This window comes from Drosophila guanche, unplaced genomic scaffold (genome assembly GCF_900245975.1).
Source record: "Drosophila guanche unplaced genomic scaffold, DGUA_6, whole genome shotgun sequence".
Lineage (NCBI taxonomy): Eukaryota > Metazoa > Arthropoda > Insecta > Diptera > Drosophilidae > Drosophila > Drosophila guanche.
This window is the reverse complement of record NW_022995752.1, coordinates 2,243,595-2,262,568: the sequence shown is the minus strand read 5'-3', so window position 1 is coordinate 2,262,568 and position 18,974 is coordinate 2,243,595. Positions and strand designations below refer to the sequence as shown.

General features: G+C 40.1%; 2 protein-coding genes and 1 long non-coding RNA gene across 3 annotated transcripts in view; 1 reads left to right on the top strand and 2 right to left on the bottom strand.

The window, feature by feature from the left end:
• Nucleotides 1–920: 920 nt before the first annotated feature.
• LOC117587548 (transcriptional repressor NF-X1 homolog) lies at nt 921–5,027 on the bottom strand (the record flags this gene model as incomplete). The annotated part of the gene is made up of 1 exon (XM_034278355.1): nt 921–5,027. A coding segment is annotated over one exon (570 nt), but the record flags the coding sequence as incomplete, so codon positions are not given.
• The window catches only part of LOC117587547 (guanine nucleotide-binding protein subunit gamma-e), a 38,319-nt gene continuing 24,314 nt past the window's right edge, over nt 4,970–18,974 (bottom strand). The window contains exon 4 of the mRNA XM_034278354.1: nt 4,970–5,133. Coding sequence (XP_034134245.1) covers nt 5,028–5,133 — 106 coding nt within the window. The 3' untranslated portion in view covers nt 4,970–5,027. The remainder of the gene's footprint in view (nt 5,134–18,974) is intronic.
• Nucleotides 5,043–14,094, top strand: LOC117587549. Its single transcript, XR_004574069.1, has 3 exons — nt 5,043–5,154; nt 12,980–13,740; nt 13,816–14,094. It is a non-coding gene; the product is annotated as an uncharacterized LOC117587549 (long non-coding RNA).

The window sequence follows — 18,974 nt, the reverse complement described above, 5'->3', positions numbered from 1 at the left end:
TATTTTTGTTGGTTTTTCGTTTTTTGTTTTTTTTTTTTATAGAGAGAGAGGGTAGTTTTTCTCCACTAAGGATTTTCAAAGTTTACTTTTTATTTAGAGAAGTTCCTTTAATGATAATCATACTTATGCTTTGGTTTTTTGTGGTTTTTCTGTTTTGGTATTTTGGGTTTTCCATTTGTTTAGTAGTTTTTTTTTTGGTTTTTGTTAACAGCTAAATACATGTTCGTTTATATCATACTATTTTGAGTTTTCGTGTTTTCTTTTTTTTGCTTTTGGTTTGCCTTCATTCTTGGTGAATTCTCCTCCATTCTGCCACTTTCTTCTTCCTATGTCTTTTGACCTTTCTTTTCGTGTAGTTTTGTCTTTCGTTTCTTTCTGTTGTGTTTTTGTTTTGTTTTGCTGCGTTAAAATTCACTTACAAGCTAGATTTTTCCTTTGACTAAATTATAATTGTTTTGTTGGGTTGGTTTTTCTTTGTTTTTGGTATCTTTTGGTTTCTGGTTTAGCCTGTGGATGTTGTGCGGCACCGTGCATTTTGTTTGTTTGTCTGAGTTCGCAATTCGACAAGTTTAAGAATCAATCATTTTATTGTTAATCGTTTATGTATATATATCGTAAGAATCGTAACCTATATGTCCAAATATCTTATCTGCTACGTGACTTATACCTAAATTTGTAACAATAAAAGTTTCTTTTAGGCTTTTTTGTCCAATGAATTTTTGAATACTTGCAATATATTGTTGTATCGATATCATATTTCATATCATATATATGTAGGTTTATATATATTTAATGCTGGTTTAATCCATAATAATCTGGTATGCCATATAATATTTAAAGGCTCTTTCAATGAACTCTGTTGTAACATCAACTTACGGCCTAGAGAATCGTTTGATCATTATATTTAATAAGTTTTTCCATTACTTTTTCCCGGCATACGCCCAAAAGATCTGCTCCTGACAGGACCTTTTCTGTCTATCGAACTGGTTGGCACCCGTTTGCGCGTCTCATCTATCAACCTATAGATCTATCGAGATTTTAATTGTATTCCCGAGTCGATCTACTACTTCCGATCAATTAAGAATTGGCTTTCTGATTATTTACGTTAACATTTATATATATAGTTTATATTACTCGCTGGAAAATTACTCAAATTTACCATTTACTTTTCTTTTCTTTCGCTTCCATTAAATTTTCACTTCACAAGTTACTTTCGCATAATTAATTGTATTTATTTTGAATGTTAATTAACGATTTAGTCGATTAAATACTGAAGAAAGTGTAAGTACATTTTGGTGAGCGAAAACAAGCGGTGTTCATGGCACAGACTCAGCCCAGGCCTCGTGGAAATCGTATGATATGGACATCATCGAAGGAGACTTCTCTTCTCAAAAAAGATCAATCCTTTGGCCGATTGTTTAATCGTTCAATTTTGGTGGCACCCTCACACCCGTTTCCCCGGGACTCCGTGCCCGGGTACTCGGCGTGCTTAATGCGCTCTTGAGCGACGTGTACAGTCAGACCCCATAAAACTACTATCTGGAATTATTTTAAACGCTTCTCAGCCTTCAAGAGCCTGAGTCTGTGGCACGACACTCGATTGCACTCTCAAGTACAACACTATACACACATATATATATATTCGTATATTCATATAATTTGATTTTATTTCAACTTCCAATAAACAGACGTGTACACCCGCAAGATGGATACGGAACATGCAGCAGCAATGCTGCCAGACATGTTCCCTATGCCAATCTTCTTCCTGTCTGTGAGGTCTGGCAATGCAGCTAGATCACAGCGAGTCATTGCAAACCTCGGGCTTTTTTGATTATATCGTTATTCCAGAATCGTTTCTTTCTAACATCAATTAGAGTTGTACAAATATAATATTTTTGTAACCACCAATACCTTAATTTAGTTTTTTGTGTATGTACTTTAGCTTCGGCCACGAGTTCGAAACACTTTTGCTGGGTTTTTGCATCGTTCTTCTTAATAGCAGAATGCTACTTTGTGCTTCCACCAAAGGTGTGTGTGTTTCTTCGATGTAGCTTCGCTTCACATTCGATTTCGGTTTCCCTAGATCTTTCGTTCTCTAGTTTGATTGCAGATTGTTTTCGTTCTTAAGATTTACCACTAAGCATGTGTGTTTGTTTTTTTGCTATTTATGTGTATTTCCTCCTCCACTCGTTAGGAGCACTCGCTGGGAGTGCACTCGCTCCATTTCATCCTCATCCTCATCATCGTACATCTGCTTCTGCTTTCGCTTCTCGTTGAAGTGTTTCCTTATTTATTTGGTGACTTTGCTTCCCCCTCTGTATCTTCGTGTCGATTCACTTCGTTTATCTGCTTATTTTGTAGGTTGATTACCTTTCGGCTTCCTATGTTTTCTGGTGTCTTTTGCGCGACTTACTTACTCGTATAATTAATGTTACGCTCTCTGCTGAATTTTCGCTACTTTTTTGTTTGTTCCTCAACTTAAAATTAACATTAAATGTGCTATATATTTTTGGATTATTTCATATTTTTTTCCTCTCAATGAGTTTTTTTCAACTCATTCGAGTGTTTCCTTAACTATATTTCATCTTGGGGCAACCTCAGTGGTAGCCTCGTAGTGTATGGAATATGTTGTGTCTGTGGAATGTCTGTGTGTTTTTTCGGGGTGTTCTGATTGTTGTCTTTTGTTTTTCTTCTACTGCTTCATCCTTCTAATGCTGAAATATATATGCTGAAATCATATATCATCCCTAAGTTTGGAAATCGGAAATCATATTCGCGTAGCGGTAAGCTGAACTTAGTATTTTATTAAACGTAAACGATTTTCACTATATATTTTTTCGATTAGCTGAACAGCGCCTTATTTTGTTTGTTGTTTGTTGGTCGGCCTTTGGGGATCGCCCTCCCAATATCGTATCTACTCGTAATAATAGTTAATAATATATAATATAATATAGTTGTTTTTCCTCTTGTTTGTTCTTCTTTCAAGTCCATTTTGCAGTTTCGCATTTAAACATATAAAGTTTCAGCTGACTTTTTGGATTTGTTCACTAAAATATTTCTCGCTAATCGTTTCATGTTATTTTTTACTATGATCCATATACTCGTATAAATATCATGGGTTCTTCTACTACTTCAATTAGGGTTTTTAGTTGTTCTTCTTATTGTTTCAAGTGTATCTTTTTTTTGGGTGTAATTGTTGTGTGTTGTTGTATGTTGCGTATATAATAATTGTCGCTAGATAATCATAAGTTAACATATCTCTTGCTAGAACTAAAGCTTAATCATCAATCGAGTAATCATCATCTACAGCGTCTGCCTTTAAATTTAACCCCTATAGTATGTATGTTGTATATAAAATTATAGTATCCATAGTTTATATGTATTTTATATTTTATGTTGAGAAACACAATTGAAATTGCTGTTTTCGGTTAGCGTTTGCCTGACTACCAAATAAATCAAAAAGCGCTACTCAAAATACGATTCTACTTCTTCTCTTCTTGTTATTTTGTTCTGATTTTGCCTTTACTTTTGCATTTGGGATAGTTTTAAGTTTAGTGTTAGTTTTGATTCTTAGGCAAGCTTAGGGCGGGGAAACCTTTGGATTAAAGTTCATAGAAGATCTTTTGTTCTTCGGTTTCGCTGGATAACATAAAATGGGATTTTATTTTGGGAGGCGGGTGCTAAGGCTTCTCTTCTACAGAATGATGTGGGTGGGTCACATTTATCGAGGCTTTGACATTGAATTGATATGATTGAGTTAGCGTTTTTTTTGTCGACTAGTGTGGGAATTTGTTTGATTTTTGGGTGGTGGGTTTGGGATGATGCGATGATGATTGATGTGGATTTGCATTGGTGGAGAAGGTGTGGTAGAACAGAGGAAAATATATAGCGATATCAAAAGAAAACTTCTAAGAATGTATATGTCATGCAATTGGAACTGAAATAGCAATAAAGATAGTTGTACTAGGGAACGATAGCTAGAAAAAGAGAGAGATGAACGATTAAGAGATATAGAGAGAGAGAGAGGAAAAATAGTAAGACGAGCATAAGACGACGAGACAGAAACGAGTCGAGACGAGACGACAGAGTGATCACAATGTGGACGAGAGCAATCGCGTTGATGCAACGAGTACGTGCGTGAGCAGAATGTAACGAGCAGCGAGTGCACTCGCTTTTGTTGTTGTTCTTAAAGTTTGTTGTTGATGTTGTTTCTGCTCTCTCTCTCTCGGGATGTGGGTATCTCTGCCTGTGTTGCATTTGATTTTGCTTTGACTATATTTTGCAGCATAAGTTTTGATTAATTTTATTGAGATGAGATTTGAAAGAGAGTTTGGGCATAATTTTTGATTCAACTTAAGCATAGATCGGATCTCATACCCAAGCAACACCATTAACAGCACCCAGCTCTTCTCTGCTCCGATCCGCTGCGTTCCTTCGATCTCGCTGCTCCCCAAATCTCAATGCCATCGCCTTCGTCGGTACGTAACCTGCTCGTCAACGATTCGCCAGAAGCGGGCATTCAGCCAGAGGACCAGCAGCAGCAGCTGCATCAGCATTGGCCACTGCTGTAGCTCGTGCTGCGTGCGACGCTTCAGCTGTTGGAGGCGACTCGGACGCCTGCTGCCTCCCGGGGCACAATCTTCGGGCACATAGCTCAGATTGTAGTTGTAGTAGTAGTAATAGTTGTTGTTGTAATGCTGCTGCTGTTGCAACTCTACGGGGATAAGATCTGGGGTATCATCATCAACATCATCATCATCATTTCGGCGAATGGAAGAGGAGGAATCATCCGGGGAATCATCTCTATGGCTGCTACATCGATTGCTATCGGTTGTGGTATTTATGTACTGGTATTGTTGTTGATCTGTTGCAGCCGCTGTTGTTGGTGCAGTTGCAGTTGGATTTGTTGTTGTTGTTGTTGTAGAATGGGTTGTTCTTGTTGTTGTTGCATTATTATTATTATTATTACTGGTGTTATTTGGCTGGTTATCATAGGTATTACGGTATTTCTGTGGTTTACGATAATATTACATAATAACGCATTTTCCTTTTTCAGCCCACGGATTGTTCTTCTTATCCGGAGCATTAATCAACGGATCGTTCTTCTCATTTTCCTCAATGAACGACCGCATTCTGTGCAAAAAGAGAGAAGTGGTGAGTGAAAGACTATATATTAGTAAAGAAAATATAGTGGTTGAAATTGTTTGTAAAATATAAGAAATATAGTGCCTTATATCCGTTCTTGAAGCAAATCTTTAAAGACTTAATTTATGTGAAAATAAATGGGAACGAGTCACAAAGAGTACAGATTTTCAGTTCTCTGATTCCCCCATCACACCCTCCTACAGCGGGCTTATAAATTGCATCGTTTTCTTACTTATTCCATTTGAATGGCCAACATTTTCATTTGGTAATCTCATACTTTAAAGACCATAAAATGTATGCGTAAGCTTTTACAGAGAAATCAAGGCATTCGAAAGGTATATAAATACACAATACAATGTATACCATTCATCCCAGAACCGTACTTAAACCTAAGCGGACATAAAGTTACACCTCACGTTTCGGTAGAGAATGCATAGAGAGAGGATACTGGTCCTCGAGTCAGGGCCAGGGTCGGGCCAAAGGATAGCGGATTTTATGCTAATCCTCACGCAGATGGACATTAAAAATGTTTGAACGCTTTATATGCGCCATAAGCAAAAAGCAAAAAAAAAAAACTAGCGTTCCAAGCTGCCCAGGCCCCGCGGATAACCCTATCCTGAACGCCACGCCCTATTCCTTTCGTTTGCATATAAATTTTCCAGCTGTAGCTGTTTTTGTTGTTGTAATACATTTATGCTTTGAGGCCATAAAAATGGTTGTCCTGTCGTTTGCATTTGGCTTTCGCTTTATTCCATGTTTTGCTCTTCCGACTGACGGTCTGTCCTCTCGTATTTTTGTATCTCTTACTGTTCCTGCAGCTTTCGTTACTTCTGCCCAAGACAAGACATTTTGTACATTTTCCTCTTTCTTTTGTATATCTTCCTTTTTATTTTTGTGCAAATTTTGCAAAGAATTTATTTATTTATTTAAGGGGGTTACTGTAGACGGATGAGGACTGTACTTCTGCAATAGACAGACGAAACGACAGTTGCCGGAGCACGAGTTTTGCATTTCAATTTCAATTGGAGGTTACTTTTTGGGCAAGCTTCCCTCGCACTTTATTGTTAATATAATTCCTGAAAAGTTTCCAAATGAAAAGTGAACAAATCATCTTAACTACTGTTTTGGGGGAAGAAGAAACTTTTCACGCAAACAGTTGCCAGGGAAATTAATCAAAGAAAGCAGCAGTAGAATGTTTATCAATATTTTATTTAGCTGGAAATTCAAAAAGCGTAGAAACTCTCCACTATACATGCATTAGATACAGACAATGCTCTTGGTTATTGAACTAGCAATTTCCACAACGATTTCCATAATGTTTATGTGTGTGTGGATTTTCCTTCCTTTTATATATGTATTCCTGTAAATACTTTCATGCTTCATTTTGCTCGATTTTGTGCACTTGTTCTCTGGCCAAGAAGCAATATTCCAGATGCGGCCACATTCTGCGGCTTTTGCTTATTATTTATTGAGCAAATATTTGGCGCTCGTTGGCCGAATATTGCAGCTAGTTCCCTTAAAAGCTTTTCTTGGATGAAAATAATAATTTTATTTTCTGATTCCATTCTGTGGGTGCTTTTATTTGACCACAAACATTGCTTAACAGCTTCTGTGCGGTTTCTTTGATGTTTTCGAAGTTTTAAATATTCAAATGATTTCCATTAAGCATATAGTTCTTGTTTGCGGGTATTTAAATAAGGTGTTGGCAGGAGGTACTTGAGAGTAACTCTAGGAGGGTTTAGAGTATAGTATTTTTGTATGGAAGGAACCGTTTCCTACTCCTTAAGGACACTTAATATAAGAAGGTCAATATGGTATTCTCAATTTTATAGTCTCTAAATCCCCACAATATTCTTCTTGTTTGTTTTGAATTACTGAGAGGCACAGCCCCATTTTCTGGGCGTGATGATTGATGCTGCCTGTTTCTGTTTCTAGTTTCTGGTTTATGGTTTCTGATCTGGCTCAATTATCAAATGCCAAGGTGTATGCATACATATGCCTGTAGTGGGGTTGTGGGCGTGGCATTTATGCATAATTTAACCTAACAAGACCTTGTCGTCTCAGCTGACGACGTCCTTGTGGCTTCGGTCGTTATCCCGGCCCTCTCTCAGTCTCTCTGTGTGTGTTTGGATTTTCTCTATTTCCTTGCTCATTTTCCGCATCAACAGAACCAGAGGCAGTGTAGACGCAGCACCAGGGACAAATACTGCCTAAAACAATGCCTCAGCCGGGGTTGGGCCAACCATCCACCTATTCCCCGTACCCCATCATCCGCCTATGGGGCCCATCTCATGGGCTAATGGGTTTATGACTTTGCGGTATCTGTGCCTCTCTCTGTGCCTTATACACAAACATAAAAATGGAATTCCACAAAGCTTAGGAAATACTCGTATACTCTGCTTTCTGTGCTCTTTTCGTCTCCATTTGTTTGGGGGCAAACAAAAGGCCAAAGGTTTCTTTTCGGAAGGGGTTCCAGATTTCGGGATTCGGTATTTGGTTCTGCAGTCAAGGGCAGTTCGAGGCGTGGTAAACAAAGTTTTTATGATGACGTTGGATCTTTATTTAGCCAGAGTTTCCACCCACTGCCACTGCCCTTGCCTTCCTGTCTCTGACCAGCTCCGCTTGCAATATTCTTGTATTTGTATTTTGTATTTTTGTATTATATTTGTATTTTTAATGATGAATGATAGCATTAGAGGAGAGTTTATCCAAAAATAGGCAGAAGATAGTACAAGGGTGCACGAACGAAAGAATATTAAATGTCGAAAAGGGCAGAGGTGGGGCCTGCTTTTCGTTTTTTCTTGAAGAAATTTTGCATACAAAGAGGCTTTTCTTGGAACTAGTCGTAAGGTCCACATATTAATAAATTAAACCTATTTAAAACTGCGGCAGAGACGCGGCAGAGGCAGAGGCCGCACATTGCTCGAAGCAGAGTGTGAATGAGAGAATGTGCAAAAAACAAATATAAGCTGCGGGATGGGGTGGGTTTCGCCACTGCAAATTAATTTCTTCATTGTGGCTATAATAATGATCCAATCGGATCCCAATTTGGCTATCTGATAGATATGGTCATTGCTATAGGTTTGGGAGGTTTTCGCCCTTTTGCGTGGGCGGAAGGGGACTGGGTCAAATTTTGAAATACACTTGTAACAGTGTTAGCATACAGCAGTCTGGAGGCAAAATTTGGTGTCTCTAGCTCTTGTAGTCTCTGAGAACTAGCCTGCAAACAAGACGGACAGACAGACATGACTCTATCGACGCTGATCAAGACTATACATGCATACTTTATGGGGTCGAAAACGTTTCCTTCTGTGTGTTACATACCCTATTTACTCTTCGAATACTCTTCATTAAAATGATACCATCCACAAAAATAAACCTCCACAGACATCTGTAGACTCCTTCACAGACTCTCTCATAAATTCGCATGATCTCATTAGCATCTGTGAAGAGTTTTTCCTCATTTTCTACAACTTTCCCCATAACTGAAGCGGGTAATGGAAATGGAAACGAATGTATGAGTACGAGTAAGAGTACGGATACGAGCGTAAAAGTATATGAAATACCAGAAGGACATGAGAAAACTTTTATTCGACATCTGCATTTAATTTGAGCACTTAAATTCGACATCAAGGCAAACCGTGTAAGGCAAAGAGTAAAAGTTAGAGTGTACACTCCACTTGCCATTCGGTGGCGGCGAACACATTGAAAACTAATTCAGAAATCGTTAATTTTATACAGAGAGAAAGAGAGTGAGAGAGAGAGAGAGTGGGAAAAAGAAGGAGAGTGCCATAGACTGACTTTCATTCCAACCGCATGGCCACCGCTGTGCTTTTAAGGGCTAATAGCTTTCCTCCAGTCAGAGTCACAGTTGGAGTCAGAGTCAGGGCCAAATGTCAGGGGCGTAGACAAGAATTCCCCAGAGTGGCTACCAAAACAGGGTTCACTCCGCCTCTGTGCTTAATAATGGTGCATAGAAGATTGCTGCTTCAGATGAAATGAAATGTCATTCGGACGCACTTCCCTAACAGGCAACATCATCATCATCATCAAGTCTGACAACATTTTGCTTTTAGGGTTAGCTAAATGAATGTTTTCTGGTTTGGAAAACATCTTCCATGGCTGCAAGACATGAAATGAAGATTGACTCTAACATATATAAATAGTGTATTAAATGAAAGCATGAGGAATAGCTAACGTTCGTATGTTTTCTTTCATTATTGTTAATCAAATCCGCATTCGATTTACGCCAATTTCCCATTATATGCTTTAATGACGTAAGTTGTTGTTTGAAATATTTCCCCATTTAGTCCTACATCAATCTTAGGACAAAAGAATGGAATGTGGTTGAGGGACACACGCAAATACAATCTATAATTAAATGCCAAAGCAACATTTAGCCCCCCACAACAGACCCCAGTTCACCATTTCCATTCAAGCAATCATTTCACCTTTCGAAGTCTGTTACCTTTTCCGGTCTATCAGCCACACAAAAAAAAAAACATAAACACTATGTAAATGTTGATTTATGACAACCGCACACACTCACATATGCGGACAAGCACTCACACACACAGACGATACTCACAATCATACGCACTCTTGTCTGTGGAAAAAAAGCAACATTGTTTATCGATAGCTGCTGCAAGAGGCAACCGGCAAGCTGTGGATGTTAAAAGTATACTTATATATACCCCCAGTTCCAGAAGCTGTTGCAAAATTAGAATTCTCTGCTCTCTGCCAAAAGCCGAGAGCTTAACAGAAACACTCCAGCCATCACCATGCCAGCCCATCACCATGCCATGCCATGATACATAAATTTCATATTCAGCTTGGGTAAACAAAATGCCTCAGCCACATGTCAGGGTTTCTTGAGTGTGTTTGTGGGTGTTTGTACCCTGGCAGAATGAGTATTACGATTTTGAGCTGAAGTTGGCATTTTAACGACTTTCAGACCTCCAATCATATAAGGATGATGGAAATCGAATGATAATTTGAGGGTATGTGAAGCTTCGCCTTGCCTTGCCTTATTGCTTATCTTTGACGCGCATATTACAGCAATGAAAAGCTGAACATTTAATTTCAAGCCCATTATAATTGTTTGCACCCAAGAAACTGTTGCCAGTTCTGCTACGGCCTACTTTGGCGCTGGTCTGTGGACGACCTTCGTCATAAACTAATTTCTAGCTCATTACACATCTCTCTTTATGTCTCTCTCTCTCAGCTTTGGATGTGGAGGTGTAGAGGTGTTGGTGTGGGGCGCGGCCTTCTGCTAAATTTAGCTCACTTTTAAGCGGCACAGCAAAAACACAAACACACACACAGAAACCAAGCAGAAAGCAGAACAAAACCCCAAATGGCACTTGAAGCGGCGCTGCTTGCGAAAGAAGCCACCAACAGACATGGACACACACAGGTAACATTGAGGGTCTTCTCCTACTCAAACATTTGCATATGTGTGTGTGTGTGTTGTTCGTTGTTGAATGTAGCTGTTGTTGTTTGGCGTTCGTTCTGTGTTCCAGCTAATTGCATTTTAATGCGCATTATTTAGCCGTCCATTGCATAGTTTCAGGTGCTTGCTGTTGCTGCAAAATATGCATAAAATTCCTTTGTCTCTTTGCTTGTTTTTCTGTTTAGCATAAATAAATTGCATGTGGGATATGCAAATGTCGCCTCATTTGTCTGTCCGTTCGGAGTCTCTCTCTTGTGTTGTGTTACATTAAATATGTGGATGCATTACATTGGGTTAAGCAGAGTGACAGGGAGAGAGCGAAAGTGAGAGAATTTTGCATACTAACGAAAACACCATAAACACCAGAAACAGTAAACTCGAACATTTCCCAGTGTACTCTCTGTGAAAATCTGTGCTCAGAAAAATCTTTATAAATATTTTCAACTATTTAACTACCAATCAAAAACTTTGCGACAAATTGTCAATGCTCCGTTTTACGTATCTAATGCAAACATCCACAAAGATCTGAATATTCCAACCATTAAAGAAGAAATAAAGAAAACCAGTAAGAAATACATCGACAGACTCCACAACCACGAAAATAATTTAGCCTTAAGTCTATTAGACAATAGCCTAACAGTAAGAAGACTGAAAAGATACCACATTCTCGATATCCCTGATAGATAAATTTAACAAACTAAAAAGATGTTATATATAATAGCAGGGCTCATTGGAAAACTGCTATTTCTGTTAATTGAATATTAATTATACAATTTACTTATTGTTTAAAAACAGATTGTAAATATAAAGAGAGAGAAAATTTATTTTTAAAAAAAAAAATAAAAAAAAAAAAAAAAAAAAAAAAAAAAAAAAAAAAAAAAAAAAAAAAAAAAAAAAAAAAAAAAAAAAAAAAAAAAAAAAAAAAAAAAAAAAAAAAAAAAAAAAAAAACTATTTAACTTTCACTTGAATCGAATGCAATCTGCAAAACGACGGAGTGAGCTCACGTTTGGGGAGCCAGCCAGATCCTTAGCTGAAATCAGAGACCAAACGAATCAAACAGAATCACGGGGCATTGAATTGTGCATTGAATTGCTAAAAGCCAAGTCAACAGAGAGTGAGCGTAGAGATGGGGAGAAAGACTGCTTGCAGATGTCGGATACCTTCACCGATTGTTTGCATGAACAATTGTTGAGTGGAATAGAAAACAGTATTGTATGTGTGCGAAAAACTCTTTCATTCTTAGCCAATCCCACAGAATTCGGAGATTTATTCTACCAATGACCCCAAAAATGCCAAAAGACGTTTTACTAATCGTTGCCCAAAAGCATGGTGGGGCCTCTGGGGTTAACCTGTGTTCTTTCCTCTTAATGCAAAAGTTTTCTGCTCTCTGAAACATCTTTATTATGCACTATCCTTAACCCTCTTTTGCCCACTTTCCTCTTGGGCGACACCGCAGAAGTGTGCTCGGCATTTTCTTAACCATTTCCTTGGCTCCATTCGCATTCTTTTGGCCCCAAAGCCCGACACCCGACAGCCTGCTCTTCTCCCACTCTTTTTCCTACAGCCTTTTCATGAATAACAAATCAGGCTAAAAGACAAAATCTTTCCCACACCCATGCCCATGCCCCCGTACCGACAGCCCACTCATTCTCTAGGATTCTAGGAGGTCGGAGGGTCTATGGACGGGCAAAAGCCGCAAGTTCTATGCATACAAAACTACATAGAGAAGCCCTCCCTTGGTGGCCCCTAGGGGGAGGGTTGGAAAACCTTAAAAACAAAAAGCAACACAAAAAAGTGATGTTTAGCATGGCAAAAGAGAGGGTTGGGTTGGGTTTGGGTTTAGTACGGGTACTGAAAGGAAAGGAAAGGCCTCCTCTCTGGTCGTCGGTCCACTTTTGTTGAATTGAAAAGAAATTGTGCAAAAAACACTTGAGCCGACGAGCCTGAGACCGAGTTCGTCTTCTCAGTAGTTCCTCTCGATTCAGAGTTCTCGACATCGTCGTCGGCGTCGTCAAGTGTTTGTCAAAGTTCTGCCTCAGGTTTTGTCTGGGCCTGGGACTGGGTTGTTGTTGTTTCTATTACTGTTGCTATTTTGTTCATTTGAAAAAAAAGTAGGAAATCAAATGACGTGTGACAAGTGCGGTCTCTGGTCTCTACTCTTCATGGTCTGCAAGGATATTTATGAATAAAAAAGTGAGCACTGAAAACTAAAAGAAAAACCTGACATATAACGTAGACTGTGGCAAGGCCAGTGAGGGAATATATGTACATTCATACATATAAATAAAACGATAATAAGTCAACAGCAGCAGCAACAGAAAGAGCAAAAGTTGAAGAGTCTTTTGTTATTTCTTTTTTCATTTCTTCTCTTTTTTGTTGAGGTGAGACATGGAAATTCATATGAAGGAGGTCACCCAATGGGGCTGTGCCAAAATGTGAGAATAAAGAGTTCTCAAGGCTGGACGGACTATTGCCCCTCGGGCACTGGTAGGGGAAAATACAAAGAGGAATTTTTGACTGTTTGAAAAGCCAGAAATCTACTGTTGAAGCTGTTGATGGAGTCTGTATTTTAATGACAGAATATTTCATATCAAATTTCCAAAGACATTGTCGGTTCGTTTCCACACGTCTATCTACCTTCAGCGTCTAATATTTATTTCCCTTATTTACAATTAAATCCCCTAAGCACTTCCTTATCGTGAAATTCAATTCCCAATCAAAATTCAACAAAATTGTTATTAAAAAATCAATGCAAAATGTTGGCATTTGTTTGCAGAAGCGAGGAAGAAGGCCACACACGTGTCAGATAGAATGAAAATGCCAATGCCTCACGCAAGGCAATCGAATTGAATGCGAAATGCCAAAGTTCTAATTCGCAAAGAAAGAGAAAAAAGTAATATTTTCCAGGTATCGTTTAAGTCATTTGAGCTATGAAAAGCCCCCTGGAAAGCAAGCGCCTTTGAGGCGGCAGCCTTAAGTCTCCTACAGTCTCCTTCTCTCTCTGCCAAGGAGAAATAAAATACATAAACAGAAAGCTTAGCATACATTTGAGAGCAGCCTTCCGATTTCCAATTCCTTGAGTATTCGAGGCACGCACGACGCCCACGCCCAAGCCCTCGTCCCGCCTCGTAGGAGGAAAAAGGTGAGGATAGCAGTCTGGCCAGAGTCCTTCGACTTTGAGCTCTTAATACTCTGAAGCTCACTTCGATAATTGCAGATACACGTATGCTGCTTGACTATGGGAAACAGGATAATGCAAATGCATAATGCTTATAGTCCTGCCACTTCCCTTTTCAATGCCCAGCCCTGTTGCTGTTGATGCTGATGAAATGAATGTTGAGGCGGAAATTTAATGCCAGAAATTGCAAATTTCCTGCTATCAAAAACTTGTCGAGCTGCCGCTCCGTGTACACGTTGCACACTCCTTACCCCACAAAGTATTTACATATTTGATTTGCAGGATGGCTGAAGTTATGCTGTTGCTACAGCACACAGCTTGTCTCTCTCCCGATGTCTCTCTCTCTCTCTCTCTCTGTCTCTCTGTCTAGTTGACTACAGACAGGATTGCCTGACTTCTGCCTTGCAGATTGCACCTGACTGCACCTAAGTACAGTTGTGCTTGTGCTCATTAAACGACCTCAACGTTGCATTGCAATTGAAAACGGGTGAAAAGTCCCATAAGCATGTGGATATATTCTGCGGATTTGTTCAACTGCTGCAATCGATACACAGATACAGAAGTGGTTTGGATGCCCCTAATTGGATGCCAAATGCAATGCATATGTAATGCTCATTATCGGCCATCGGAAGTTGCCTTAATTAACGGAAAGGAAACTTTTGCTTAAAGTAGGAAAATGCCTGCGGATACACAACACTCACGTACACATGTGCACTTGAAGTAGATTTAGGTTTAATTGTTGCATTTTTAAAACAGTTATCCAAAGACCAGCTAAGATTTAGTGCAGAGACTGTACTTTGGCGGCAATCCAAGGCCGCTCTGGCATCTTCCTGCAGCCAGCCGCTGTCGCTGACTGATTAATTGAGGCGGAAAAAAAATATGTCCAACGTTAGCCAAACAGTCCGATGATTGATAATTTAAGTTGTGCTTAATGAGCTCTCAACAAAGAGCGTTGAGCAGAGTTCCGAGCAGACTGCTCTTCTCCTTAATCACGCGCTCTCTCTCTCTCTCTCTTTGTCTCTTTGTGGGTTATTAATATTTACATATTTAATCAGGCCACAAAACTTAATTAAACTTTAACACCAAGAAACATGCTCCATCAGCAGAAGGCGAGAAGGAGAGGCGTGAAAGGGCGTGGCCTTGCTTGGCGTTTTTTGCATGATTCCACTGACAAATTGCCAGCTCGGATGGGTTTTCGGGGATGGGACGGGAGAACTGAAGGATTGCGTGGCTTGTCCAGCCCCGAAAAAGCAATTTGCAAACTGAATGATGGCTGTGGCTCGTCGTGTATGCTGCTGCTCAACGCTTTGTTATGCAATTTAATGCTGCTCAGACAGAGTATTCATTGTTTGCAATGCAAATTCACCACGGTGACAATTAATTCTGTCCGCCTCTGTCTCTGTGCAGTGTGTGTGTGGCTATCCGTCCCGAAAATAGGCTACAATTTGTTTGGGCAAAGCCGAAAGTTGTCACAATTGTATGGGACATCATCAATTAACTGCGTACACAACTCTACTTGAAGTCGATGGAAGGAAGGCAGGAAGGAGTAGGGCAAGTAGGGGGAACGGGGTGGGTAGCATCCTGCGGTTTGTGTTTTTTTTTTTTGGCGGAAAAAGGGGAAAGCTTTTGGGTTGCACGCTTGAAAAGTTTTGCGTATACCTTTAGCGTAAACTGTACTTTTTTGTTAGTAAGTTGTCGCTGCTCTCAATGCTCTCTCTTACTCGCAGTTCTCCTTTCATTCTCTCTCCCCCTCTCGAAGTTCTCCTTTCATTCTCTCTCTCGCTCTTCTGCAGTTGTTGTTGTTGCGCTCTAATTCGCCGTTAAGTGGCTTTTGGACATTTGTTGCAAAACTTTTTCCTTCCTCCTTTCTAGCTGCTACTATTTTCTATTGCTCCTCCTGCAGCCTCCCCTCTGTTGTGTTATGTTGCTGTTGTCGATACGAAGACTTGTCGTGTCGTCTCTTCTTTTCTCTTCCTGTGGTTGAGTGTTGGTAAATGCCGGGAATGTTGCGGTAAATTAATGAATGCCGTCGGCCAAAGAAGAAGCACGGGGGAAGAGCGGCCACGGCACCGAAAAAAAGTGTTTAGAGTGCCGCAGGGCAGAGAGAAAACGAAGGAAATAGCGAATGAAAATTCCTACTAAATTGCTTTTTTCAATTGTCGAAATGAACTTGAGAAAGGGGAATTGCACTTTGGTTGCTCTTTGCCCAACTAACTTTTGGTTTGAAAAATGCAATGGAAAATACATAGAGAATGCTGTTATTTAAACGGAAATTTCCGGGCACTTTCCTAAATCGTTTTTCAACTAAATGCTGCCTCTATCGAGGGGCAATGTCCATACTCGTATCTCAGCATTTTTATGCCTCCTACCAATTGCTATAAAGCCCTGCCAGCATATCCTGTTGGTGCTGCTGGCACGTTATCTGCAATCACAATCTCAATTTGATGACCATTTCGTTTCATAAATAAACCAATAATTTAATTTAAAGCCACACGTAGGGTCGTGCCTGCCAGCACCTGTGCAGACAAAGCGATTCCACCTCCCCATCTCATCCCTTGCCATCCACGGCTATGAATGGCAACATCGAAACAGGCCCAGGCACATGGGAGTGTTTCTCTCTCTCTGTCTCTGTGTGTGTGTGGTTTTGGCCTGGTCATAAAGCTTTATGAGCCAGTGTGTCGTCGACAGTGCCTCATTGTTATGGACAATGATGGAGAAAGACAGGCAGCCCATCCACAGCCAGCATCAGCCAGAGATTTTATGGCGAGCATTTTGATGAGCAAAAAGGAAGGATGAGCAAGACGATACCATAAACAGAAACAGAGACTGAGGAAAGTTGTTTTAATTACAGGCACATGGCACTCAGAACTCAGAGTAGAACGCAGAACAGGGCGAACGTCGAAACAGGACGAAAGTCTTGCCATTTCAGCTCCTAATAACTGCCTGACTGACACTCACATATGTATGCATGACGACGGCAAGGCAGGGCCCGAGTATGCATGATGGCATGATGGGTAACAGTCGCCGACAAAAGGCCCCGTCCCAAACCGTCGACGGTCGACTATTACGTATGCAAAATTTAATTTCACAAATGAAAACGAATAAGCCAACAACGAAAAGGCAGCAGCGGCAATTTGAACGGCAAAAGCGGCAATGCCATGTGGAGGAGGAGGCTGCATCGCAGTCGAAAGTCTCACACAGTGACTGGCAAAAGTCATGGCACTTGCACTTAAAATTAAAATCACCCATTCGGCCCCAGTGCCACTTCCACAGTGCCCCACCCTTTTATCCACTCATGTGGCACTTTGTTGCCACTGGCATTGTCTGCCTGCAACTTTGGTCCACTTTTCCATCCTTTCCTTGCCTTTTTTTTTTTTCTTTCTACCACCAGTCACAATTTAACAAATTAAAGGAGAAGGGACGTGTGAGACGCTTCTAACGCGTCACAACTTTTATACCCGGCACTCAGTAATACATCTGCACCTTAGCGGTTATTTGTCAAGTTTTACATTTTTTCTTCATCTGTCATCTACATCTACAACACTTCTCACACTCTCACACTTCTCAACACGCTCCGTTAGCTCGCCGCCCAAAGGCAGAGGCAGCGCCCGCACACAAAAATAACAAATATAAGCTGCGGGACGGGGTGGGTTAAAAGTCGGCAGAGGCAGTGGCAGGTGGACGGCAGAGGCAGGGGCCGAGTCAAGCAGAAGCAGAGTGTGAATGAGAGAATGTGAAAAGAACAGCAAAAGCTGCGGGACAGGGTGGGTTTAGCCACAGCAAATTAATTTATTCATTTTGCCTATAATAATGATCTAATCGGATCCCAATTTGGTGATCTGATATATATGGCCATTCCCTACGGAATGGCGTTCTTTTATCTTCAAAATTGTAGATTGGGGAGGTTTTCGCCCTACTGCGGGGGCGGAAGGGGGCGTGGCTCATTTTTGAAATACAGGAGGCGCAATTTGGTGGCTCTAGCTCTTATCGTCTCTGAGATCCAGGCGCTCAACAAGACGGACGGACAGACGGACGGACAGACAGACATGGCTCAATCGACTCGGCTATTGATGCTGATCAAGAATATATATACTTTATGGGGTCGGAGACGTTTCCTTCTGTGTGTTACATAATTTGTGCACAAATACAATATACCGTATTTACTCTTCGAGTACCGGGTATAAAAACGAAATACTGAAAAAACCAAAAAGATTGAAGGCCTGAAAAATACAGAAAGAAAGGGGAGGAAGGGACAGAGACCCAGAGATATGCCAGTCGAGGAAAGAAGTATTCAAATGGTTTAGGGAATTCTCCCCATACAGTAGTTTTATGAGTGGATAGAGAATGGTTCTATGACATTAAACAGAATGAATTGTCAGGGGCTCTCTTTAAAAGTTGGCCCATAACTAAACTGCAAAAAGGTGATGAATATTCCCGTATTTTTTAAGATTTTTTTTTTTTCTCTCTCTTTATATTTACAATTTGTTGTTAAAGAATAAGTAAATTGTATAATTAATATTCAATTAACAGAAATAGCAGTTTTTTTAAGATGATTTATTTCCTTTAACTGTCTATAACTTACTCAGTAATTGACAATAATTGAGAATCGAAAGGATAAAGAAATACTCACCTGAAAAAGAAGAAGAGTGTCATTAGATTAAAATAAAATACATTGCAAAAATTATACAGTTAAAATGTTTAAATTAATAGTACTGTTCAATACTCAAGTCTCAAGCTAATCCTAAAAAAACTGTACATCCATTAACTCATCAATTATTCTCACATTTTTCAGACACAAAAATCCGTCGGAAGCGACCCAAAAGATATTCCCAAGAGCATTCAATGAAACAATGAAAAAAACAAAACAAAAACAAAAAACTTTCCGCGTTACCCTTGCGGTACTGTACAGTGGTTCACGAGTGTATGCACTGTCTGTAGATGGGGCGCATAGATGCCAAGGGATTTGTGCATCATTCAGACGATCGGGGACACGGCACCTGCCTCCTGATGCTTTAATACGGTATTAAGTCATTTCATTTATTATTTAAGCCACGAACTGTGTGGGCTGTGGGCTGGCTGTCAAAAATGCAATCGTCGAGAGGGGAAAGACGCCTGCTCGCGATGAGAGCGCCTGCATGCAACAAAATTCAATTACGGCAGCAGCCAACAGCCCAACCTTCATTGGATGTGATTGAGAG